The 27,159-nt window shown below is 36.7% G+C and overlaps 1 protein-coding gene across 2 annotated transcripts in view; it reads right to left on the bottom strand.

Moving 5' to 3' along the window:
* Positions 1-20,361, bottom strand: part of cltca (clathrin, heavy chain a (Hc)) — a 32,923-nt gene extending 12,562 nt beyond the window's left edge. Inside the window, exons 1-11 of one of the 2 annotated variants that reach the window (XM_017440662.3) lie at positions 19,954-20,361; positions 9,243-9,450; positions 8,842-8,844; positions 5,433-5,701; positions 5,167-5,328; positions 4,946-5,059; positions 4,514-4,687; positions 2,325-2,522; positions 1,961-2,161; positions 1,429-1,581; positions 1,156-1,278 (exon numbers count right to left, since the gene is read on the bottom strand). In XM_017440662.3, coding sequence (XP_017296151.1) covers positions 1,156-1,278; positions 1,429-1,581; positions 1,961-2,161; positions 2,325-2,522; positions 4,514-4,687; positions 4,946-5,059; positions 5,167-5,328; positions 5,433-5,701; positions 8,842-8,844; positions 9,243-9,450; positions 19,954-19,995 — 1,647 coding nt within the window. In that variant the 5' untranslated portion in view covers positions 19,996-20,361. The remainder of the gene's footprint in view (positions 1-1,155; positions 1,279-1,428; positions 1,582-1,960; positions 2,162-2,324; positions 2,523-4,513; positions 4,688-4,945; positions 5,060-5,166; positions 5,329-5,432; positions 5,702-8,841; positions 8,845-9,242; positions 9,451-19,953) is intronic. The other variant, XM_017440663.3, reaches the window with a different exon arrangement.
* Positions 20,362-27,159: the final 6,798 nt, after the last annotated feature.

Genomic DNA, 27,159 nt, shown 5'->3' with positions numbered 1-27,159 from the left:
GTGCCTTCTCCGGGTCGGGGAAGATGTCCTGTCCCAAGTGGAGGAGTTTAAGTATCTCGGGGTCTTGTTCACGAATGAGGGAAAAATGGAGCGGGACATTGATAGACAGATTTGTGCTGTGTCTGCAGTGAAGTGGGCACTGTACCGGTCTGTCGTGGTGAAGAGAGAACTGAGTCAAAAAGCGAAGCTCTTGATTTACTGGTTGATCTACGTTCCTACCCTCATCTATGGTCACGAGCTTTGGGTAGTGACCGAAAGAACGAGATCGCGGATACAAGAGGCTGAAATGAGTTTTCTCCACAGGGTGTCTGGGCTCTCCCTTAGAGATAGGGTGAGAAGCTCGGTCATCCGGGAGGGACTCAGAGTAGAGCCGCTGCTTCTCCGCATTGAGTGGAGCCAGATGAGGTGGCTCATTAGGTTTGATTAGGATGCCTACTGGACGCCTCCTTGGTGAGGTGTTCCGGGCACGTCCCACCGGGAGGAGGCCCAGAGAAAGACCCAGGACACGCTGGAGGGACTGTTTCTCGGCTGGCCTGGGAACGCCTTGGGATTCCCCTAGAGGAGCTGGCCCAAGTGGCTGGGGAGAGGGAAGTCTGGGTCTCCCTGCTTAGGCTGCTGCTCCCGTGACCCAACCCCGGATAAGCGGAAGAAGATGGATGGATGGATGGATGGATGGCTTGCAAACCCAAAGCCTGACTACAAAAGTTCTGCTGATAACTGTGTGTACACTGTTTCAAAATGTTAAGGAAAACTGGAGGGTTCAGTGATCACAAGTGATACTTGGCTGCCACAACAGCACTTTAGGCAACACAGAAAGCTCTCTCAGCAATTCACATTTGCATTGCAGTGGCAGGAAGTAATGGAAGTAGTTCATTTCGTTTACAGGCAGCTGAGGTTCACAGTTGTAGTCGAAGTTGTGTCAAATTTTTTGCATTGAAAGAAAATTTAAGGTAGACTCTTTGATAGACTAGGATCTGAGAAGGCAACTGTATCAGTCTTGAAAAGGAAGCTTAATAGAAAAAGCTGTGTTGGGCACACATTTAAAAAAAAAAAAGATAAAAACAGCAGACATGTAATTTTATTATTTAAGATATTTAACTGTAAAAACGTGATGTTCTGGTGCATGCCTAGAAATTCATTCCGTTTTCTTCTGACCTGTGTGATGTCTGCCAGTGGCTCTTCATCCTGGACCAGCATCTGTGCAAACTGCAGGCCTTGTTCTGGGTTGATCCGCATCACATTCCTAAGCAGAAAGATCCAGTCTGGGGTGTAGCCCACCTGGGACAAACATAAAAACAAAAAACAATGAATGAGAACCAGGTTTTAGAGACACAATAACTGACAAATATCACTGACCAACTTCAACGATGCAGTTCTTCAATTATTGAATCAGTGTATTGAAAGAAATTAGGAAATATCATCTCATACCTTCTTAGCATACAGGACAATCTTGGGGAACTGTCCTGTTTCTGCAAAGCACTGAATGACTTTGTTGGGAACGTTGGCTCTCAGGTAGACACTGAGAGCTAAGGTGGGATCCACTGCCTTCACCAGATCACCCAGTTCCTCTGAACACTCCAACTAAAACCCAGAAGCAGAAAATTTAATTTAGAAGAAGTTGTCTTGAAATCTATTAACTTTATTTTTTTTTTTTGGTTTTAAAAATACCATCAATATTGTGTCAAATAAAAAGGGTGAATATATAAATGTTTTTAATCAAAAACACTGCACATAAAATAAAATAAAAATTAAACTAACATTTTTTTAATCCAAGTTAATAACTTCCACACTGACTAAGGCATTCAAGGTAAAAAATAGTGTCAGAGAAAAGTACATCAGCAAATCAGATGATCTCATCCTTTTGGTAATAAGAAAGTTATGTAAACAAAACAAGCAGTTCAGGAAATGCCAGGAAATGCCTGTGTGTCTGTGTGTAGAACAACATGAATGCCTACAGTACCTTGTCCTCCTTCAGCCACTTCTCCAGAAGCTGCTTTCGTCCCTGCTGGAGGACAGGCCTGCAAAGCTCAAGAGACTCATACTTGTTGAGTTGGCCCTGGTCTAACAGGATACCAAAGTACTGGAGCAAGGGCGAGGTCTGGCCAGGCTGAGTGGGAACACTCTGGAAGCGCCGAATGGTGTCTGGGGTGCGCAGGATTCCCTGTGAGGGAAAAATCCAAATAATGGTGAGAACAAATGTAAAATATGTAGAAGTATAGGCAAATACAAGTCAATAACACCAAATCATCAACCCTAAAACAAGAAATACCTCCAAAACAACTTTTTTTTTACCCCAGACTGTGTCAGGAAGTCGAAATGAGTACCTTTGGTGCATTAGCAGCAACTTTGGCAGCTTCGGAGTAGTTGCCAGCAGCAAACAAGTTGTTGAACTTGCGAGCGAAGAGCTCCTCAGCTCCTGCAAGGTTGTTGCGAACAGCTAAGCGGAGAGCAAGATCTGGATTCTGTAATACGTTGGTGATGTATGGAATGATATTTTCCTCCTCCACACAGACAGACAGCACCTGAATCAAGACAGAAAATGTTTAAGTAAAGCATACTTCAGAAGAAATTATTTCAATAAAAAGCAATGGACAACATTTTGTTGAAATCTGAAGTTCTTAAAACTGTAGCAAGAGTTTTTTTTCTGTTCATATAGTGGGAGGAATCAACACATTTAGAGAGCTCAGTTGAATAAACCTGTTAGAAGGAGCACTAAACTCCATTAGATGCTGTCTGGTCTTCGGATATGGACACAAATGTTGGTGGGGGTTGGGGGCTGATAAAGAAAACCAATGTCGGCTACTTTAAAGGGCAAGTCCAATTTATCAGTGCTACAGCTTTTTATGTGAGCAAGGTCACCTACTTGAATATTGTAGGAGTACTTAAGGGTAGTTAAAATATATATTTTTTTAAATGGACAATAATAATTGTTTTTAGTTGAGTACAGTGCTCTGTTGAGCAGTTGGGGAGTTAACCAAGGGCAAAGCTGTATATTAATCAAAGTGGCAAATTTTTCCTTTACTCAAAAAAAAACAACTAAAAATCCTCATATGGGTAAAAACTTGGCAATTTCCAATATAGGGAAATAATTGTATTATTTAAATAGTAACACATCATTTACACAAACCAACTACAGCCACCATCCTCAAGACAGCAATAAAGGCCAGATGCCACATGAGCTGCAGTATCCAATGATTTACTGACCCAGACATAAACCCAAAAACCGAGGGGAAAAAATTGTCACAGATAACTGCTATAATGAAGTCATGAAAAGTAAGGGCTGGGTGGAAGAGAGAACCAGTTTTACGAAGATTGAGGACATCAGGCTGTGTCTGTCCCTAGACGTCATGTATTAAAGGGCCTTTTCGATAATCTAATTAATTTTTTTTCTTTCTTTTCTTCTACATTACGGCACATATAAGTTCTGCATGACAGTGCAAAGCCAATTGCAGCAAATAAACTAGCTGAAGATGCTCAAAAACAAACAAGTTGTCACTTCTAAGTGAACAGATTTGTAACTTCCTGACAATTATGTTGAGTACTTGAAGTAGAGTGCAAACCGTAATACTAGAAAGATTTTTCAAGTCAAACTAGAATGGACAAACTTTTGTTTATATTGTTGTCCTTTTTCAAAGCATACCTTTCATTTGTTTTTTGCTAACGATTTTTCGGTACAGGAAAGAAACATCCATGTGGCTTGGCACCATTTAATTATATTTTTCTTTTTTTTTTTTAAATGCCTCACGTTGGACAGTTACTGAGTTTTTTTGTTTACTAACAGCACTATATGCTTATGCAGTTCAGACAAAAAAAGATAAGCTTGCATGAAATTAAATTACTGTTTAATTTTCAGCAATATATGTCTGTATCATTGCAGTCATATATCAAAATAGTATCAGGTTACCTATTTTGCTGGTTTCTACTTAACTGTTAGTCCTGAGATGCCAGGTCAGTAGCCTATCAGCTCTCAGATCACTGCCTATATGTGAGTGTACAGCTCGTAATGTGAACACAAACACACACAACCACCTGACTGCCCTCATACACATTGATGTCGGTCCCGCCTCCGATCAGCTTTCCTCACTTCTCTAAATTATTCATGTAGTGTGTGGCCTGGCTGGAACATTATTCATCAAATGTGTGTATCCAGTTCTCCTTCTCCGGTTCAGCTTTACAAAAAACAGTAACACACAACCCTCTTTGCTCTGTGTGTGAAACATTATACCTTGGATTATTTATAATGCCTCCTGGCCATCTGAGCTTGCTTATTAAACAAATAAATGCTTCTGTCACTTGCCTCTGCCACAACTGAAGTTTGGTGTTGTGCAGGCTAACATTCAGAAACAGATGCCCAACATGTGACAGCTGATAAAAACAAGGCATATATCCATTAGATTGTGTGTATACTAACAATGCCTGTTAGGTTACAAAGAATAGATGGTGTTACCAGCAAAACTTAGGTTCAACATCATCTCCATGAGCAGTTAGAACAAGCAGTAGTTGGCAATCCTACCTGTCCCTTCCTGTTGACCCCAATAATGCCTGAGGTGGCCTCATGTGGAGCAGTGACAAAGATCGTCTCTCCACTGATGCGGTTCATGTAGATGCAGGTTCCTGTCTCCAGATCGTACAGGTGGATGTAGCCATACTTGGTAATAAGGAAAACCACATTGTTCTTTGCGCTTATCTGTAAAATAAAATAAATAAATAAATAAAAAGTAAGTGCTTTGATATAGCCTATATTGAACATTTATTTCTGCCCAACATTGTCATATGCTTATTAGTCACATCAAAGTGTATTTGGCAATCCTCTAAACATTCGCAGAAGAATAAAAAACTTTCAGCAGTAACAATATTTTCCTGTACAATGAATGGATAAGAGGTGACACTTCCAAAAAAAAAAAAAAAAAAACAGCTTTCTGTGTTCTCAGTTTTACAAACTTACCTGCATGGCCACAGGGAAGTCATTCTGGGCTTCTGGAGGAAAGAAAACATCTACTGCTTTCTTTGCAAACGGCTGGTTACCAGTTGGTGGTGTCCCCACTTCAATGATGTGCAGCTGGGTCCAAAATATACAACTCAATGATAAACAGCCTCACTAATGTTTTCCAGTAATACAAATGACACCAAGCCTATTATCAGAATTGTGCTAACAAAGTAAGTCACCTTTCCTCCAGCCTGGCCTCTGACAGCAAAGCAGAACAGTGTTGATTCCTCTGCATTACCCTCAATCTTAAACTGGGCAAAGCTGGCAGCATGGCCTTCAATGGGCTGAGAAACCTTCCTGTCCACAGAGTACAGCTGCATGGCTCCCACCACCCTATTTTGCTGCAAAACGAAACATACATGAGGATGCATTTATGCCCACAAGCTAACATTTTGGAAAATATATACGCATATGGTCACTTACTAGGGATCTACAATGAACTCACCTGAGCTGAGATACCAATAAGGAGGAGCCATTTTTGCTTGGCGTCAGTTCGGTAGTTGATGATCTGACATCCTGCAAGGCTGGAGTGACGGTCAAAAACTTTCACAGGCTGTGAGTCACCCTCCATGCTCCAATGGTACACAGCATTGTCAGTCACAAGAGCAACTGTGTTTAGGGAGATCCACTTCCAGAAAGTAACATCGTCTGTCATGGTGTGCGCCTTCATCTTGCTCTTCATCTCAATGTTAAAGATCTGAAGAGTTTTGGCCGCTAAAGACGAGAAAAATCAGGAACCAGGCCAATGGAGAACGTTAGTTTCTTATAAGTGTATGTGCACACACACACACACACACACAAACACACAGTACATTCACAGGAGAAACACACACACCAAATTTTAATTGGACACAGAAAAATTAAATTAAAATGTAATCATTGTGGGAGAAAGCCAAGAGTGATAGACAAAGATGCTAAACATGCTGTAGTAAGAAATTGTTTCATCAAGTCAGGACAACATAGGTACAAATAAATTTTGGCCTTCAGAGCAGATGCACAAGATGTGAATGTGCTGTCAACTTGAAGCATATATATTATCAATCAAATCTAATGGTGCATTATGTGTAGGGCCAGTAAAAATAGTGCCAAATTCCTTTTCACTGAAAATTAAAATGATAAAGATTTTAAAAAATTGGTGGTGATATTTACAACCTGTAATCAGCTTGTGAACTGAGAATAAATACATGTGTGTCGTAATATAACTCATAAAATAACTATTTTTAACTGAGCTGTCCAAAACTTTTAAAAATTTAAAAATATTATTATTTTTTATTATTATTTTGCAACTAATAAACTGAGTTTACCATCAACGGAACAGCCTCCACAGAGGAAAAACAAAGCCGAGGTTGGTAGAAAGAAACAACTCAAAAACAAGCAAACATCACTTTCTAAGAGTAAAATAGAACCTAACAGAAGTGTGGAGGGTCAAATAAGAGCAAGAACTAAAAGGGTAGCCCATATTTGAATATGATAAACTGTTTATAGTTGAAATCAAGAATGTCTCACGATGTCTGTGAAAAACCAAAACCTAAGTGTTTATAAAAAGTTAACTCACCTGCATTTTGTGTTTTATTAGTGGGGATTAATTTAGTGAGCTAAAGCTTTTATTAAAAAGTGGTGTGATTTTTTTGTTTGCTTAATATTAAATACTTCTCAACAAAATGACGAAAGCAAAGACAAGTGTGTTAGCACAACCACCGAGATCATTTTGCTGTAACATAGCTGTGACAAAATGTACATTAAGCAGTGTAGCAAATTAATGACTTGGAGCAGCAGCCACATTTTAAAAAAAGCCAGTGAAAAGATTTTTATTTGGATAATGAGCAGTTGAAGGTGTGCACATGCATTGTGTCCATCTTGAGTTGTGGGTAAATGAACAAGTTAAGGCTTATAATGTGTTGCTTGGCAAGGTTTGCTGAATAAACTATGGTGCACTGAAGAGATAATACAGTGGGTGGAAACAGGAGGAAAGGGTCTATGCACACACTATGATGAACAAACAGAGGGGGACAGAAACCTTAGAACCCAATCTGAAACCCTGATTATATTTTTCAACTCCTAATAGCTTTCATTTGTTCCATTCTTCACAATTACACAACTCATATTTGTTGTGCTACCATGTATGATGAAATCCTAATAATTTCATACATGTCACATCTGCCTTGTTTTCATTATCAACCAAGTATTTTTCCAACTAACAATGGTATCTTTTTCATTATTATCCCATTCATTAAAATATACATCTAACATCTATTAGGTATTCTTTGTTGAAGTAATTAAATTTAAATGTGATTTCTGGTTCCCACAATTTCACATCGTAAATGAGCCACAGCACATAATTTGTTTCAATGCTATATAAATCTTAAAAAAATATGTCTTAAAGGGAAGGCTGAAGGATCAAGGAGCCAGGTGACTGAATAACACTAAGACCACAGGGACATAATTTAGTATCCTGTTAAATGCTAATCTGCAAACTGTAATTCCTATTGTTAGTAGCTTTAAATTTTAAATGTACTTTTGTGACTTAACAGTCACAGCTAAAATCCAACCAAAATTCTGTTTTTGACTAAGTTTACCCCCTTCACACTGGATGACAACCCCACTATAAATAAATAAAAAACACAAAGTAGATAACTGCAAGACCAAGTTCACAGAATGTAAAGAACGAAGTGGCTTTCCCATTATGTGCGATAGGTCATAGAGGGTTTTGAGCATGCACAAAACTTCTGTAGCCAAATTGTGATGCCAGCATATTAAGGTCCTGGGTGGAGAGTAGGAGTGCTGTGGCACGACTGGCCTGCATCTGAATGACTTTGCCTCATGCCTAGGCCACAAACCTATTATTCCCACATATGATGGTAGCATCATGCTAGCATGGTGTGATATTCTAGCACCATCCTGACAGAGTCTGAAAAGGGGTCACTGTAAGGTCAAGGGTGTGGTGCAATCATGGGAGTATTTGGTCCCAACATCGTGGAAGTGTGCTGCTGATATATAGAATATTGTGAGGGTGCAGGACAGCATCTCACAAATGTAGAAAATACCAAGGAAAAAAACATCTGATGAGTAGTACTAGGGTAGCAGTGTCATGACCGCTTTCACAATGAAGGTGGTTTTCAAACTTAGCCACATTCTGTTGTGTGGTGTAGGTTGAGGAAAGTAAAGCAAGGTCATCATCCAGTGTGAATGGAGTATTTATGATAACAAAAAAAAACAACTTAATACTTATACAAGCTGCTTTAAAAAAGAATTAGGCTTCCCAAACTAATTTCCAACCTATACATTTTCTTCCTCCCTCGCTGCTAACAGTGACCTTCAGTTTTGTTGTAAGTAGCAACATGTTTGTCAGCAGTTGCAGAATGAATTAAACATCAAGCACAGCTGGAAAACTAGTGAAAACAGATTTGGATCATTTAAACTTCACAGAGATGGATGAGCACTTAAATTTCAAATGGAAACAAAGAAAATGTGAATTAAAATGAAATTATTTATGCTCATAGTATTAACACATGAACATGTTCTGAATCACTTACACCTAATAAAAATGATGAAATGCCAGCAAGCTATAAGGCTGTGAAAGTTAAATCCTGTTTACAACAACTGTTTAATTTAGAAAAAGTAAAAACTTTCTAACTTTAAGATTGAGGTAGAACTCATTCAAAGTTCCAAAAAGTGAAAATCTTGCTTAAATGCTTAAAGAGTATTTTAGCAACATTTACACAAAAGTATGCTTCAAATGTTTACCGAAAAGAAAAAACAAAATTTACTATTTCCGAGCAGAACAATTTGCTCATAAATACGGGTCTTTAAACAGGATTTTCTTTCCACAGTTAAATATTTAAATTTCAACTCACCGTCTGCAAACATATAAGAAAGCAGTAACAAACAAACAAACAAAAAAAAAAAGAAAAAACAACAACAACAAAAGTCAAAGCAATAATGAATGCTGGACAAAAACAAAAAGTGCTTTTCTGAGAATTTATGGGACAAATGTTTGAAACAACATACGTTAGCCAGTAAAAAAATAAAATACTTCACAGCAAAAATAAAGTAGCTGGATGTACATGAACATTAAAGATGAAAATTTTTAAATACTCCTGAAAAATTAAAAAGGACAATGCTGCTGTTTAGAAAACATGTCTGAATTCAGCAAGCCCTTCAGCGTTAGTCCTATTTCCTGAACAATACATCAATAGCTCTACACCACTTTTAAAATATATATTTATTGCTTTTTGATGCCAATATACTGCCATACCTTTAAGTGCAATGACTTTGCTGGCTGGATTCATGATGGCGCTGTCAGCTGAGATGGGCCTGCGGATGGGAGTATTAGGGTCGGCCATGTCAATGATCACCACCTGAGCTTGTTCGCCCACTTTTTCCCGGATACAGATGAACTTATCAGACTCCATGGTTAGGGTGCTGAAGCCTATGTTGGCCGGATTGATTCCCAAGTTTTGGAGCTAGAACAAAAAGGAAAACCGCAGAGGGCATGTTAGATAAATGGGTTGCAAAAGGCCTGAGGAGCTCCTAAATAAAAAAATAAAAGTTAATGAGAAAGAAAAAAAAACAAAACAAAAAAAAACACCCACACCACGTTTTTGGTCTCAACTTGATCCATTTTTAACAATTTGCTACAAATTCAAGTAGCGCTTGAAACACAACAATGTTCAATAGTTTTTAAACAATTGCACACTGTGATTTTTGTTCGTGCTTTATTTATAAAAAGAAAGACTGTAAAGACTGTTTCTGGTGAAAGCCATACTGGACTGCAAAAGGAAACAGTGAAACGAGTAGACTGATTCCTAATGACAAAGAAGGGCTGTAACCTTAAGCTTACCTACTTTAAAATGCCACAGAAAGTCAATGACCTTAACACTCTTGATATTGAGCAACTCTTTGAGAAACAGAAAAGCAAATTAGGGACCTGGGTCATGCAACAACTAATCCAGAATCAAATTCTAAAAGGCATGGACAAAAGAAAAAACAAAACAGAACATTGTAGTTTCACCACAGTCCAAATCCCAGAAATTGTCATAGTTTCCTCTTAAAATCTTTAATTGGATTACATATTGTGTCTATGACTTTTTTTTCTTAAAGTATGAAAGCATGAAGACATCTTTGTCTAGGATAGTTTAAAGCAATACTACATGCTTTATCCATCCAAGTTCTTAAAAGCAAAAGTTTTGGTGAAATGATCATTTGCAGCACATTAGATTAGCCTGTTGTGGAAAAACCATCTTATTGCCTTGGGTGGAAACAGGGGATTCTGCTTGCCTCATTCATAGCCTTTCGCAGCACTAACTAGTTAGGGAAGCCACAACAGATGGCTGTGCCACACTAGCACTAACAAGAGTATCAGAACTATTTTTTGGTGTAGGATTTGCAGACTGTTTTTGTTTCAGAGCATTAAATATGATTAGTAATAGATTTTCTTCTCTTCCAATGAACTAATGACAACTGTGTGATGATGCAAATCTAAAGGAAATGAAACTACTAAACAGTTCCCATAGGTCATGTTTTGTTGTTGCAACTTCCTCTAATTTTGCAACCACTTACTAACGTACCACATTTGTACTACTTCTGTGTGATTGCGATTGCAGTTTTGACTTTCACGTCCAAATAAATGTGTTGGCAATGAGAGCTGTGTCACTTTAAGTTTAAAATAAAACTGATTAATGATAAATTAAAAATAATGTTAGAGACATCTTTTAAAGTACTGTTTAAGTTGTATTTTAATTACAGTTAGTAAAAAAAAAAACAACTGACTGTTCAAAGCTGATAAGGCCATGTGGCTCTTTGTCCCATCAGTCTTATGTCCAGAACAGTTTTGTGATTACAAGTTGGATGTCTGCAATGATTCACGTGGTTCTGCCAGAAGCACTCACATTTTCCCTATTCTTACTAGCAAGTGCCCAGTTTAAGGCTCACTGATGATAAAAATGAGACTCGACTACCAACAATTTGCAAAGATTCAGAGCTAATCAGCAAACAGAGACCCCAGTTCCAAGAACCGTCAACGAAATTAGTGCCACCTTTTATCAATGACAGGGCACACCCTCCTCAGTCTACTCCACCCCACATTCTTTCAACAGTGTGACCTGGTTCACACTCAATGTCACAGCAACAAACAAATTTACACAATTAACAGCTTTGAGGAAAATTAATTATGGAAAAACAAACAAACAAACAAAAAAAGATCAGAGGCGACACGGTTTTTCTATTACTGAAGAGGCTGACTTTATTTACTAACATTATTGCAGATCCAAACCCTTATTACAGTTTGTAAAAAGCCCTCTTTACTATGGCAACATTTACTTAAAAAACTAACAGTGAGTACAAGAAATGAAGAATAAATTTGGTTTCAGTTGCAATTAACCTTTTTGCTGCATTAGAATACTACCAAACACATTATTGTACTTGAATTAGACATGCTTAACATTTATTCAGAACAAGGGAACACTAGATTTGTTTCAGATTTTCTTATAAAATTGTGGTATATGGTTCAGACTAAAATATGTGTGCATGCTCAGAATGGGAATGTATAAACTTCTATTCATTACAAAATGCTTTCTAAAGACATACAGTAACTATAGCTGCTTTCTCCCTCTTATCTATTCTAGGAACAACAGGAAACCCTTTATATCCAAAATGGACCACATTTGTAAAACAGGAAAAACTAGAATGACCTAATCCCAACTAAAAAAGAACACACAGACAGATGTTACTCTAATAAAAGACTGATCCTGCCACAGTTTAGTCTGGCCAACCAGTTTACTATGGAAACTTTAAAGTAATCCACCGCCGTAGACACAAACGGCTGTGACATCAATAGGCAAGAATTTGAGAGGAAGCAGGTCATACCAGTGGGGCAACAACCAATGAGGAAAGTCAGCCAGTCTAGCCTGTCCTAGCCTTGATGTAGCATAACCTTTAGCACAGGCACTGATGAAACCACTCAGTCCATTGACGCTTCATTAACAAACAGGGAGCACTGGGTAGACTGGGCAGTTAATAGAAGAGCAACAGCTAAAGTAATTTTGTGATTGAGAATATCATAATGAGGACTGAGTTAAGCTTGTGATGTGAATGATTAAGCTAAGCAAAGCAAAGTAATTTAAAACAAGAGGAAAAACAGAAGCATAAATTGACTCAAGAAACTGAATACTATTGGAACAGATTAGTGTCAGTGCAATGACAGAAACTAGTTGCCCACCAAAGATGACTAGTAGTCATCAGTAGGCTTCATGACTGAAGTGCATTTCTTTCATTAACAATTTTCCACACATTTTTTTAACCTTTAGATCCATCTTAGATGAAAACACAATAATACGGAACATCCAAAAAACTGTCTTTGTAAGACAATGTGCTTGCACGAAAGATGGGGAAAAGAGGTGTTGTAATGTACTAATCTTACTGGGTAGCTGTGTTTTGTCAGCATCAGTGTGTAGTTGCACAATACATGTGACAAGCAACAGCCTGTCCCATAAGTCCTGAAGATTTCCAGCACAAAGTTGCACACAATAATGCAATTACTTAGGAGTGGTTTTAATGCCACTTTTTTTGCATTTTTGATAAGATGTAATGGACACAAATGCTTAATATTAACTTCTAATTTACTCACTGTGTTGCATTTTAATCCAACTTTATTCAAGATAAAAATGTTATTTAAATTTTTCATGATACAGTAACAATCATGGCCATTTAAGACATTGGTCAAGAGTATGAAAAAAAAAAAAAGACATCTGTGCTGGAATTTTAGGTATGCTTAGATAGCTGTAGTGATGATGCCATATAGTAGACAACTTTGATGAAAAAGAAGAACTCGTAGCGTCATAGTAGCACAACAGCAGTATGGAATATAGCAGAAAATTTTGGAGAACTAATGACTGCCCAGCCCAGACAGCTGAGGGTGGCGTGGTTAAACACACAACTTACCACTTTACTAGGATGAGCAAGCTTCTTATTTTCAACAGTCTGCGCAAGTTATTATAGTTGACCATATTTAGATATAGCTTTTGCTAAGAAAAAAAAAATCCCTACTAAATTGTCAGTAAATCAGAATTTTGTTCTTGTGCTGCATTAAAGAGAAGCTCTTAGATACTTTCTACAAGAAAGATTTCCAAGGTTTGCATAAAACTTCAGAGGCAGAAGGCAGCTAATATTGCCAGCAGCTACTCATTTTACCACTGTCAGAAATTAAGGGACATTTATCTAACTGAGTGTTTTAGTCATTAATAGTGGCTATACTGCAGCCCTTTTAGTTAGACTATCGCTTACCTCATTAATTAGCTGACATGTAGGCCTTCTAGCTTTACAGTGTCTCATGTTTATTACATAAATATTTCTCTGCATATTTCAGTTTGGATTTCTGTATAATATTTTAAAATTATGCTAAATATACAAATATACATCACTATATATTAGGAATGGGCAGTAATTTTGTAGTTAAAATGGGCAAATTTGAATAATGAATGCAACCATCCAAACCTTTTTTTTTTGACTGGTTTATTTTTGGTTTTTTAAACACTACCTCCTGGTAATGACACACCAAGTTGTTTCCCAACTGAGCTTTTCCAGTTTGGGTGCTTTTTCCAGCGACACCTACCACACACTTCCCCATCCAGAAAAAGGGGAGGGGGCTGAATTTTTAAAGAAAAATCAAGTAATTACCACTAAATTCAAAGGATGTTCAGTTAAAATACCCAAGCCTTCTACTGTATGTTTATAAAATGTGTTAATTTTAACTACATCTGAACTTTTCAAAATGACTTTAAGCAAGTTTATATTGGTCTGTGCAACATATTGAATAATTATTGAAATAGCAGACAGCGTTCGTACACTTTTCCCAGTGTTAAATTTCAGTTTTTTTCAAGCATTTTCAAGGTCAATTTTCAAACTTTTCCAGCACCACACTTTGGAGATAAAACAATATGTTTAAACTCTAGAAGACAGTTTTAAATCATTATCATATATAATTCTTTATTTCTGTTATTTATAATGTCTTGTGACAGTGTTCTACATAGCAGGGACAAAGTAAACTAAAATGTAACAAAGTTTTATTTTTTGAAATGTCTCTCATAAACACCCTCTACACCTGGCTGGCGAGTCAGAGAACAAACAGTAATTTCACAAAAAAAGTCCTCCAAATTCAATTTACTCTGAGTGGCAGTGAGGTTTTAAAACTTCAAAGGCAAAATGGCCCCTCCCCATTTTTGTGCCTTTAACAAAAATATAAAATTAAGATTTTAATTTAACTTTTAGACTTCTCTTCATTACAAAACTGTGTGGTTAAAAATATCAAGCACTTTTAAAAAGGACTTTATACAGAAACCAAGTACTTTCCAAACCTTGAAAAGACCTTGTTAAAATTCAAGCATTTTCAAGGATTTCAAGCACCTGTACGAACTCTGCGCAGATGACTGCTTGGACTGCAATAATTCAAAGATCATTATATTTCAAGAACCATGCATTCATGTTGTGCATGCTAAAAATACATTTGATCAACCCAACAGACTTCCACTGGCCTTGATGCCAACACCTAGTTAAGATGCCATCACAACCGGCACTGTCATCCCAATATTAAGCAATAACATTGTATATTGCAAGTTTTATTTAATATTGTGCAGCTCTACTCTGTATTCTTTAAAAGAAAGCAAAGTCTTGCTCAGCAGGAAAAAAAAGCCCTGATAATTTCCTATACATATAAAGTTCAAGGTAAGACAGGGAAGGATGTGCTATGTAATATGCTGAGGCCTGCAGCAGTTCACTGCAGCGCTCCACAACAGGAAACCAGGAACCCATTGTGTACGAGGACTGAAACAACAGGCCTCCACAGTAATGCCTCCTCCACTACAGACCACTGGTGGGAAACATGTGACTTGGCGAGGAATGAACAGCAAAAAGAGCTGCTTTTTGCGATAGATAAAAAGAGGTGACGAGCAGGAAAGGAAACGTGTGTTGCTGCAGCTCATCCAGCTTCACTCCAGGACAGTTCTTGCTGATGTGGTTTTAAGTGTGTCATTTCCTTTTTCTCCACTTAATCTAACGTTTAGACGGTGCTGCAGAATGTCGAGGGTTTTGCAGATCAGCATCTTTGCCAAGATGTCACGAGTTATCAGCTGGTCATTTACAGGCATAGTTCAAAGTGCAACGTAAGCTTGAGAGGTGAGACTTGAATAGGATGGGCCAATAAACTAATAGATCTCTCCATTAGGGCCAACTGTAAGGAAGTACAAGCAACAAGTTTTACTATAAAATACCACTTGACAATAAACTTTAAATGCATTTTGTTACAGTGTGCCTATGATAAAGCACCATTTTTCCAGAGTTTTCAGGAAAAACACTTTCTCAGAGCACAAACATCAAATGAAACTTAACATAACAATTACTTGCATGGTTTTTACGACCAACACTTTTTACTTAAATCTTGCCTTTGCCTCTTCAAATACACATTAGCTTACAGCCATCTTTGGATGATGCAACACGTGTCAGTCAATAAATGCATAACATGAATTCAAACTCTCTCTATATTTGTTAATTACCTGTGTACACTTAACATATTTTGTCAACTTCTGTCTTTCTAATGTTTTTACGTAAACAAGTAGGACTTTTGCAAAAATACATTACTGTGTTAACATCCATGGAAGCACAGAAAGGAAATTAAGAGTATCATGTAATTAGGGACTTTCTTTGTGAGAACCATGTTGAGTGAAAACAATATTAAGACTTTTCTTGAATTTGTCAACAGTTTGTGTTTTTAAACCAGAAATGTTCTTGTCAAAGCCTGCAAAGTTACAACAAAAACCTTTGTCAACACAGGTTAGTTGTCCTGTTGCCATTCCATACACTGTCATTAAAGATTTTGCACGACCAACCCAAATAAGGATAAGTCCTATGTAAATGATACTGGTTCCCATCAGAACAGTGTCACAAATGGGCTACTGGGCAGTCAGCACCTACTTACTTCACACAAAATGTTCTTATTTTGCCTCATGTTCAATTATTTGAATATATAGTGCGTTCTAAAAATGTCCCTACACAAGCAATAAAATCCTAAATAAATCCAACTAATAAAATGAATAATTCTCAGGTTAAAATGAACAAAAGCAAAGCTAATGGCAAACAGAATATTGAGTCTACCTAAACTAACTAAACTAAAGAAGTGATGTGCTAAGATGCAGGTGTTTTAAGAGACAATTGTGCAATTAAATTAAATGTCTTTAACTGAAGTAAACTATTTGCTATATAAATGGATGATGTATAAAACTGCAAGCCATGCATGTTGACCGGATGACCGAGAACACAGTTGCAGAATTTGACAAAGAGTCACAGCAAGGAGGAAATGGAGCCAACAAGACGACCAAGAATAATACTTTTTGCCGACTCAGACTTTCTAAACTTAAGCAACAAAATCAAAATCCAGTATATAATATTGTGAGGGTTGTCTGTAGAGCAAAATTAATATTTAGTATTATATTATTTTAACACAAGGCCTAACATTTTTGGTTTTATCTGGAGGTGCATATATTGAAAGTGCAATAACAGAATCTTTTGAGCTCATGTCAGCATAGGCTCTCCAAGATTATATGACTCTACAAATAAAGAGGCAGAGTTTGCATCTTGTTCCCCTTAAAAGCATCTTCGGTTTTTAAACAAATCAAAAAAATATAACACTCACTAACATTACGTTTCCAAGTACACTGGAAAACAAATGCAGTTATTTACTGGCTCCAATCATCATGGAAGAAAACATCTTAGTGTACAGGTTAATTTCAGATACTGCTGCACACTGGACTATAAATATAGGTGTAGCTCACTTTTCCTTTACTGAAACAAACTTCTCACAATTTCAACATCTAAAAAATAAAAAGTTGTACAGTAAATTAAGTGCTGAAGAAACTAACTGAAAAATAGATACGTCACATCATAACCAGGAGCCTGTAGTGGCCAAAATAGTCTCAGCCATTATGAACATTAAATGTAAAAACGTTTAGGATTATTAAAATAAATCTACATTCATTAAATCACAAAACAAATTCTGTGACGCCACATTTTACAGTAAATTATTTTTTGTACATCCAATTACGTGATTCCATCTCCAATTTCTGCATCATAGAAGTCATAGAGCTCTACATAATATAAAATTCAGTTATAATTTTAGTCTGTTCTTATGTGTCAGATGGACACAAGTCTCCCCATTTAATTACAAAAGGGGGATGGATGCATGTTGTAATTAAAAAAAAGCATCTCTGAATGCATATCACCCTCCAGCTTGCATGCCAAAGCTTTGAACAAAGATGCAAAGATGTGTTCTGTTGGCACTGAAGAGTAGGTGTCGGGGACAAGTCTCAGCTACCAAATTTACAAATGACTGAGTTAGTTATTTATACATTTGCTAAGGTCAATGCCGAATCTCTTTAAAATAAGTACTTGAGAGTTTTAATGACATAAATGTTGTAAATATCTGTGGCCTGCGTTTTCACATTTTAAATGCCAAGTATGAATACACTGAGTTTCACATATTAACCAAAATGATGAGATAATAATGAGATAAGTACGCCAACTATCTTGCAACAACGCATTTTGCATCAATGCAAAACACATCATCGTGTTTTGCAAAGCAATATGTGTGTCTATCTAGCATGAAATTAACAAGCGCTAAACATGTGAGGCAGCCAACGCTCAGTGGAATACTGACCGAACCACAGAGGATCAGAGAAAGCACAAATTATCACTATGGACACTGCTCAATAAAAATGCAAGCCCTGGTTTTGGTTTAGTTAAAAAAAAAATTTAAAAAAAAAACTGTTTTTTGAAGTAAAGTTATGACATAAACAATGAGGCACCTGAAACAAAGGCTTGCTGTCAAAAACACTACAATTACTTTTTTTAATCAAATATCAATTAACACTTGGAACTGTGTCATTTTATTGCATAATCTAAGCAACTAATATTTGGAAACATGCATGAAACACCATATGCATCTCATGGATTAGTGATTTCACTAAAGATCCTTTGGGAATTTATTAGTCACAAGAAATAATCTTGTGTCCTACAAATGACAAAAATCAGGGAACTTATAACCAAATAACAGCCAGGAAATAGAAGTAATAAAATCAGTGGGCGATTAAAATCTTTTTAATTAATTGTATTATGATACAAAAATTGAACTATACTTAGCTACTTTGAAGGTTCACGAGGAAATATGATTTCTTTCAATTTAAAGGAAGTAAAATTTTACGGTTACCAATTGAGTAATTTCACTAGAAAGATGTAGTGTCAGGGCATGACTGCGCAAGCCTTTTGTTTAGTTTAAGATAACACAATCAATCTATAACTTTTCCAGTTTTGTGTTACTTTGTTTAATCCAACTCAATCCAACATGGGAGTAAAAAATAAAATCATACCATAACCATTTTATTGCAATATATTATTTGCACAGCTTTGTGAGTCTTCACCTTCATATAATCTTTTGTGACAGGCCTACAGATAAACTCATCAGCTGCTGGTACAATAACTAAGATAGCAACGTCACAGCTAGCTTTGTGGCAGTAGTAAAGTTTTGGAAGAAAGAAAAAAGTTACACATTTGTTTGGGTTTACTAAAAGCCTGACAGAACTCACACCAACCATCTGCTTTAAACTGTGACAATATAGCACAACAACATGCAATTTTCAGAGGATTTGTAGTTTGAATCACTGTTCAATGAGGAAAACAAGTGGGGAAAAAAAAGACTGAGAACCACATATATTAAAAACAAATTGCTTACACAGAGACGGAGCAAAACTCAAAACTACACTAAAAAAATGTTATCACTGACTCCAAATGTACCGACCCTGACCTCTCCTCAAGGATCAATGTCTGGGCTACAAATAGTTATCACCGGTGTGTTGTGCAGTGCCTCCTGGGAGTGAGTGAAAACTAGGGAAACAAAAAAAGTCTTGATGATATGCAAATAGTTCACCTCAAGGTTCACCCTTCCAGGTCGTGTAAAGTCCCGAAGCTGTTTGTATCGTTTTATTCATTTAAAGACATTTCAAATTTTAACTCAGCAACTTATTCAATGTAATTCATTACATCTAGAAAACTGGCACTTTAAATAGGCCTCCAAATTCTTCTTTCTGACCAACAAGTTGTTTTATTAGGGTGTTAAATCTGCATGGCTGGAAAATAAATTAGAACAAAAAGGTGGTCCCACAGTTTTATTACAGCTAAATCAAAGAGACTGTTTGTGTAATTAATTACATTATTTAATTAAAAAAAGACACCCTTCTCAGCGAGTGCAAAAGCCTCAGCAAACCTGGGCAGCCATTCAGTTATCTGATCACCACATGATCGTGACTACAACCATTGACTACAACCAGGTGACGTGATTCCTGACGTCGGATATCCCTTTCAAACAGGACGAAACTGAATGCACAGTTCACGACAAAATATGATATTTATATCAACCTTTTTTTTTCGGCTGTCAGATTTTTCGTGTTGACAGTACAGAAGTCGGCTAAATATATTGTTACAAAGGACAATACCGTTAGCATTTCCAAGTTTGACTTACAACCTGAGCCTTGACAGCGAAAATCAGAAGCTACCACAGCTGTATGTACTCTTTTAAAAAACGGACACTTATCAATTAACCGGGTTAATAAAGCTTGGGGGAAACTGTAAAAGTTAATATTTGTGACCTAACCGCATTACTTATCCGGACTTCATTTACATATCAGAGACTTTAAGTTAAACCAAACGCGAAGGTGTCTACTCAAAGTGTTAGCCGGTAGGCTAGCTGCTAGCTAAAACGTCATCCACCCTACCGAGCTAGTTAGCATAGCCCGAAAAAGCTAAGTTAGCCTGCTAGCTGTCTCATACTTGTGTTAGGAAAGTCTCTGAAACTCTAGCAGCAGCTCTTAGTGATTGTGACTGAAAGAAAAACTTCATGTAACAACTTCGCAATTCATTCATCCGCATACCTGCAGGTGCTCCTGAAAGCGAATGGGAAGGATCTGAGCCATGGCGGTTCCTCTCTCTGTCACCCTCCTCCGATTTCTTCTAAGGCTAACACAAACTACGGCTGCTTCTCTCGGGTGCTAACCGAACAGCCACGGAGTCTCTAATCCAAAGTCCTGCTGTCAATTAATTCTAAGCCTTGTCCAGAGCGTGTTGTCGGTGTGATGGTACTTCTCATTCGTTCCTTCACCGTTTAGTTCAGCTGTTCCCCCGGCTAATCACCGACTGCCACTACGCCGACTCCCTGAACCTGCAATGGCGATGGAGGTTGGTCAGCAGAGAAAACATCCCGGAAATGGAAGTGTGCTGAAGGCGGATGAATATGTAGTCACACTTCTTTTAAAAAGTGCACAATACTCGACATAATTATTATTATTTTTTAACTAGTATCCCGTCAAGAAGAAGAAGGCTGTAACGTTATATTTTATCATATACGTTTATAATGATAAATGTAAACGTGGAACTACTTCTTTCTGTTCCCCCCTTTGATTTTTGCCACATCATTCGTCTTTGTAAATTAACGTCATTCCTACGCGATGAACAGAGGTTGTACACTTGTTCTTCTCAGCCAATCGGATCACTCTAAGCACAAGTCTAAGAATAAACATATCGTTACCTGTACCTGTAATAACTTCAGGTTTTGTGTATGTAACCTTATGTTCAAATCATTTAACTGAAGTTTATCACACATTAGTTGAAAATCTGTTGGATGTTCAACAAGTTCAGACGAACTAACATTTAATTTTTAAAGAAAAAATCTGCATGCACTCTATCTGTACACATTGTTAAGTTAAACAGAATTGTTATGCAAATCAGTTCGAATGATAGACTTTTTTGTTTGGTGGTTTTTACCATTTCGGAAAGCGAGAATTAGTTTTAACTGGAAAAACTGCATTTTCATAGAAAGTGTAGTGTGAATGTTGGGTGCTGAATGACATTAGTTGAAGAAGCTGAAATGTTAAACTGATCAAAACAAATCTAAAATTAGCAGAGCAGTAGTTAAAGATACCGTTACCTAAGCAGTAGCTAAAAGCTAAAGATCAGAAATGTGGCCTAAATCTAATACGAGCAGAACAGTAGCTAAAAGGTAAATTAGCTAAACAGTAACCAAAATCTACCTTAGGAATACAGCAGCCAAAAGCTAAAATGAGCAGAGTGGTTAAAAGCTTAAATTAGTTAAATAATAGCATGAAGGTAAACTGATCAAAACTATAGTTAAAAGTTAAAATTAACAAAACAATAGCTAAGAACTAAAATGACCAGAACAGTAGCCAAAATCTAAAATCAGCAAAACATTTGCCAAAAGGTAAAAATGAAGCAAAAATCACTTTATTTTTCAGAGATTTGAAGAGTTCTCCATTTTCTTAATGAGAAAACAATGCAAATAAAGTTAAATATTTCAAAACGTACAAAAGTTAAAAAAACCAAAAGAGCTGCGCAGTTTGATAAATGAATGGATAAATAAAGATTAAAGTATGCTGAAGTAGGTACAGACAAAGAAGTGCATTGAAGAAACTTTAAACACAAAAATGATTGTGTTTTAAACAATACATTTATCTATTATTATTTATTTGGAAAAAAAGTCTTCATCGAATTCTGTAGGCATGATTTGGCTGTCTGGGCACAACCATGCAGTTACTTGTTAGATGCGGTGAGCCTCCCAGGATTCGATTCCCCTTTTTACATCCACAATTCGTGCTTGCAGAGGATGTGACCTTATTGCTCAATGTAAAACTGAATACTGGGACACATTAGCAGAGGTTTTACTTTGCTGAGCCAGCAGTTATGGCTTCTGAAAATGCAAGAATGCAGGAAAATGAGTACATAGTATTTGTCAACCGCACATCATGAAATCTGCAGAATTTTAAACAGTCCTCTGATGTTTTCCTGAAAAAACGCTGCCGGAGAAAATCACTTTATATCATAAATCACTCAGTCGAAGGCCTTCATCATCTGCTCATGCTGTTGTTGTATCTGTTGAACAATACTGCAGACATACAGCTTGTTCTGTATAAAAAGAAACAAGTTTAGCAATTTTAACCACTAACAGTCTTTAATTTCAATTAAACAAACAAACAAACAAAAAAAAAACAGTATCTGAAGTTTTCTTCCATACCATTTGTTTGCATTTTTGTTTATTAATAATCCTGATCATCAAGAACACATACAATCTGCAAACAGTTATTGTCATCATCAGCTCCAAAGTGATGCCATTATATAACCTATGAATACAAGAAAGAAAACAGTCCGATCAGTTTTTGATTTCAATAAAGGTTATGCCAACAAAACACAAGTCCAACTTTGGCTTGGGTGTTGCCAAAAAATGCTCGGGATGTTGAATGTTTGGACTGTGACTCTTCCAAAATGGTCACATAGCCTTTAAGTTGTTCAGCAAACTGAAATATTTCACAGCTAAATATAATGTGCTGATGTTTGATTAATTAACATAATTCACACTCATTTAAAGATTATAATTAATAAAATATCTAATAAAAATGAAGGTGTTAATGAAAGTGTCAGAAAGTAATAATTGGAAGTACATCTATCTATCTATAAACATTGATAATTGATGATTCAAGATGGCTGCCACAGTCAACTGATCTTAGAAACCACAAAAATGGCCATAATTCATTTTTACAGATATTGATCTAACATTTCATGTGGTAGTAGCAGAGAATTATGCCCAACATATATTCTGAGCAACTGATTGCTCAAGGTCTGTGTTTAAAATTTTGCCATTATCTATTTGGAGTCAACTCTGTTTGTCCGTTAGCAAACTATCTCATGAACCACAGAATGGATTTTAATGAAACTTTCTGGAAATAACCATTGGATGGACCTCTACAACAGATTAACCTTTGGAGTCAGTCCTGTTCAAGATGGCCATCACAGCTAATCAACGTTAGCAAACACAGGAATGACTATAACTCAGTCAGTGTAACAGATATTGAGCTAAAATATGATGTGGTAGCATTTGGAAGTCATTCCCAACACATACTCTGAGCACAACAACTTGCAGTATTGCATGAGATGACACTTAATGTTATTTTCAAGGTTTTATCAAAATGGATACAACTCTATTATTTCTCATCATATGATGATCTCAATCTAAAACTATAAAATGAAATGGGTGATATGCATTCCTTCAATGAATGCTAGGCTTTTATTTATTTTTTTATTCACTGGTTCACAATATTTTGGGTGTACTAAGTAAGATATTTTTGTGTGTAGACTGTAATCATATGTATTAAAAGCCCACTTTTGGCCCACTTACCAAAAGACCAAAAAGCTAAAATCATGGAGAAACATTATTTTTTAGTTGGCTGAAGGTAAAATAGATGTTGAAGTCAGTGAAAATCTCTATGGTCTATGAACAAATAGACTTCTTTTTGTCTTAACTCATGGAAATCAGCTGAATTTTAGAGCACAGACTCGTGAATCATCAACCAAATGAGTTTCTCCACCACAGGCCGAGTGTAATAAAAGAACTCATCCATTTGTCATGTGGGCATAAGCCTTTTCCAAACCAAATAGTGCAGTTTGTTATATGATCTATACATTCAGATGCAGAGTGCAGGGAAGGCTGCCTCAGATAGCCTATTCATGCTGCCGTTGCCATGGATTCACACAGGAAACTCCACACACAGTGAACCAATGTGTGTCACCTTAAAAGAGTAGCCTTTGGGTTCTCTGTGAAGATGCCACAGTGGCTTATTGTAGCTGTTTTTAGCCTCAGGTTTCATGTGAAATAAGGGCTCATACATCCCCTGAAGCTCAATGAAGAGTCAAGTGAGGTGCAGCCATGCTTGGATTTGAGACATGTTGAAGCAAAATGAGTGAATAGTAACTGTCTTCTTTGCAATTTTTTTTTTTTTTTTTGCCATGAGTACACTTTTGGCAAGGATTAAAGCACAGATGGGCGCCCTGTGTCTTCCTGTGACTGAGAGGATCCCATCAGAGAGGAATGAGTAGGGCTGACACTCGTATTCAGAGCCAGGGCTGAAAGGCCCCATTAGGTCCTGTGCTCTCTCTGTTTCCTTCTCATTTCCTCTCCTCTTCATGCCCTTCTGCTCCTCTTTCAGGAGGCAGAGATAAAGGGAAACATGCTGGACACATCTACGCTTTCTATTTCTTTCAGTCATTTTGCAGCTCCCACTTTCACCTCCTCTGTCTTGCATAAACAAATATATTGTGTGTGGAACTGGACACCCACAGTCTCGTACAAATCATCCTGAATCACCACATTTGTATTTAGTTTTTCCCAGTTCTCCTCTGTCACATGGGGTATATTGCGGTCTAACCTTTGAACAGTAGCTCTGGTGAAGTTACTAATTGACTGTATTGTGGGCCTTTGCTCCTTTAAAGCAGGCAGAGGTACAGTTTCTTGCTGGTTATAAATGTTAGCCTCAAACAGGATCAGTAATGTCACAGAATGTCTAACTGGTAAACTGCTTACAGCCTAAAGTTATCCCCCATGTGTGTTTGTTTGTCAATAACATTACCAAAATAGCAAATGAACCAATGGAATGAGTTTATTGAAACTCTAAAAAGGTTATTATTGGATGTCCATCTTTAATTTTAGAGTCCAATTTAAGATGGCAACCACAACCAACTAACCTTATGAAACATAGAAAAGACTAAAACTCAGACAATTTTACAGACATTACACAGTGCAAAGAGATCATGCAAGATTTTTGTTCAAAACTTAAGAATGCAAGACAGCAAGTGATATGCATTCCTTCAACAAATGCTAGGCCTTTAATTGTTGTTGTTATTGCCCCAAAATCTATCTAAAGACCAACAACATAGAGGTCACACTTGTGTTTTTTTCCCCCCAACAAATAAATTATACCCTTTCAATGCTCATCTTTGACTTGGCCAAGCATAAAAAGTAAAATATGAACAAAAAGCAGCAAACACCATTTTCCATTTGGAGTTTGTTGCCATCTAGTGGGTCAGTGCTTCCATTGGACTTTGGTAGCTAAATGTTAATGAGTTAAAATGATAAGATTTTAATTATTCTAAAGGTACATGGTATATGGTTCGGTTTAAATAAGTTGTCTGTATATTTATTGGACAATTGAACAAGTGAATGACTTGTCTAATAATTTAATTTATGACAGTTTGTGATTTAAAAAGGGACTTTTGTCATGTGCTGATCACCAAGATACAATTAAACAACTTTAAAAAGGCATCACACAGCCCAGTGTGTATTATATTTAAATATTCAAATTAGCACTTTTTAACATGATCCACATTTAGGCATTAGTCTGTCTCAGTATCAGTGTTCAATAGCAAACGGACACCAGTGTCATGCACAGACCACACCCTAACCACACATCTGTTAGTGATTAGATAGTTAAAAGAACACAAATTACCCAGTAGCAGCACATTTTGTTCAAATGAATCATGCCCTCACAGAGATATACTGTGAATGTTTCTCTTCCTCCTGGAGGAGGTAATGTGGATGTTTTACAGTTCAGAAGAAAACATTTTTGAACTTATCAATTAAAAATGCTCTCATTACATGGACTGAATGTAGACTGAGTATTGGGTGATAATGCTTTTGCTTCTGGCTGTGAGTTCTTGTGTCTGTTTGTTAGCAAAATATCTCATGTACCACAGGATAGATTTTAATGAAACTTGCAATGGATGTAGGCAATGGATGTACAATTACGACTATCTTTTAGCGTCAAACAAATTCAATCTGGCGGCCACAGGTGGCTGACCTTTGAAAATACAACTCAATTATAGTTTCATTTTATGTAAATATCTAAATGAAATATAATTTAGGAACTGAGAACGGTTATATGTGTTTTGTATTGTGTTTTGGTAATATAAGTATTTTGAATAAATGTGAAGAAGTTTTTTCCAAAGTATATATTTGCCCAGACAAGATTGACTTCCAAATGAAAGATTGAAAGGTTCAATGCCCAGCTCCTGCATTGTGTCTGTAGGCAAGACACTGCCCCCAGTGGGCTAATATATGAGTGAGATGGTTAAAAAGTGGGAGTCTGAGGGGTGTGCACGGTTAAATGAGAAACTTGTAAAGAGCTTTGATGAGCCTGGATGAGATTAAAAAGGTGAGGACCATTTATCATTTTGTAATTTTCTTGTGATTACTGTTTTTTTTTGTTGTTGTTGTTGTTGTTGAGATAAACTGATTGGAATAGTGCTTGTAACTAGTTAAAACGCTTTCTGATTCTTTTCCTGCTTGAATGGGAAAATGTGATTAGTTATTCAACATCAGTTGTGTGATACGAGTGTGGACTCTGGTGGCTGCTGTATAACAAGCACTGACTTTAGGGAAAATCCTAAAAACTGAAAAAATTTATGGCCAAATGTTTTAGATTTATTATTTTTTTAATTAGAGGTCAGAATAATGTCAGTTTTAACATTCAGATCAAGCTGCTTTACTTTAGTTTCTAATATCTTCCAAATGAACCTCACTTCATTCAAGACTTTTAACCAACTACTTGGTACAGGGTCTTTCTAAAAACAATAATCTGAACGTTTCTGTTAACAAGGGGCATTACCAGGTTGATGGTTTAGTGGTAGTGTGCCCACATATTTGTCCTGAAATGCAACCAGTCTCAACTAAGTCAGATTTTACCGTCTTTGGTAAAATGTTGTCCTTTTTCAGCAAATGTTAATTGTTCTGACTTTAGGTAGGTAGGTAGGTACATTTATTTATATAGCACTTTTAGCACAAGGCAACTCAAAGTGCTTTACAACACAAGAACAAAATTACAGACAAAGTTACAGAACATGATAATGAAACAAAATTACAGAACAAAATTACAGACAGGTACAAGATACAATGATAACTAGTTGTCCAAATAAGCTAAGGTAAACCAACAGATCTAAGCATGACTAAATGTACAGAACTAAACTAAGCTAAAACTAAAACTAACAGTACCGAACTATCTAAAAGTATCCCAGGCCCGCTATACAGCTGAAGTAAAACCAGACATATCTAAGCATGAGCTAAGACAGTCAAAAATAGTAGCTAAACTAAACAGATCTAAGCATGAGTAAATGTACAGAACTAAACTAAGTGTACAGGAAGATAAAGCTAAACTAAACAGTACCAAATTTCTAAATGGTACCACTGGCCCACTAAAACAGCCGATGTAGTAATTACTAAGATAGAGAAAGAGGGAAGGAGG

The sequence above is a fragment of the Kryptolebias marmoratus genome, linkage group LG13 (genome assembly GCF_001649575.2).
Source record: "Kryptolebias marmoratus isolate JLee-2015 linkage group LG13, ASM164957v2, whole genome shotgun sequence".
Taxonomy (NCBI): Eukaryota; Metazoa; Chordata; class Actinopteri; order Cyprinodontiformes; family Rivulidae; genus Kryptolebias; species Kryptolebias marmoratus.
Note: the sequence above shows the minus strand (reverse complement) of the source record. Positions and strands in the feature narration are given on the sequence as shown.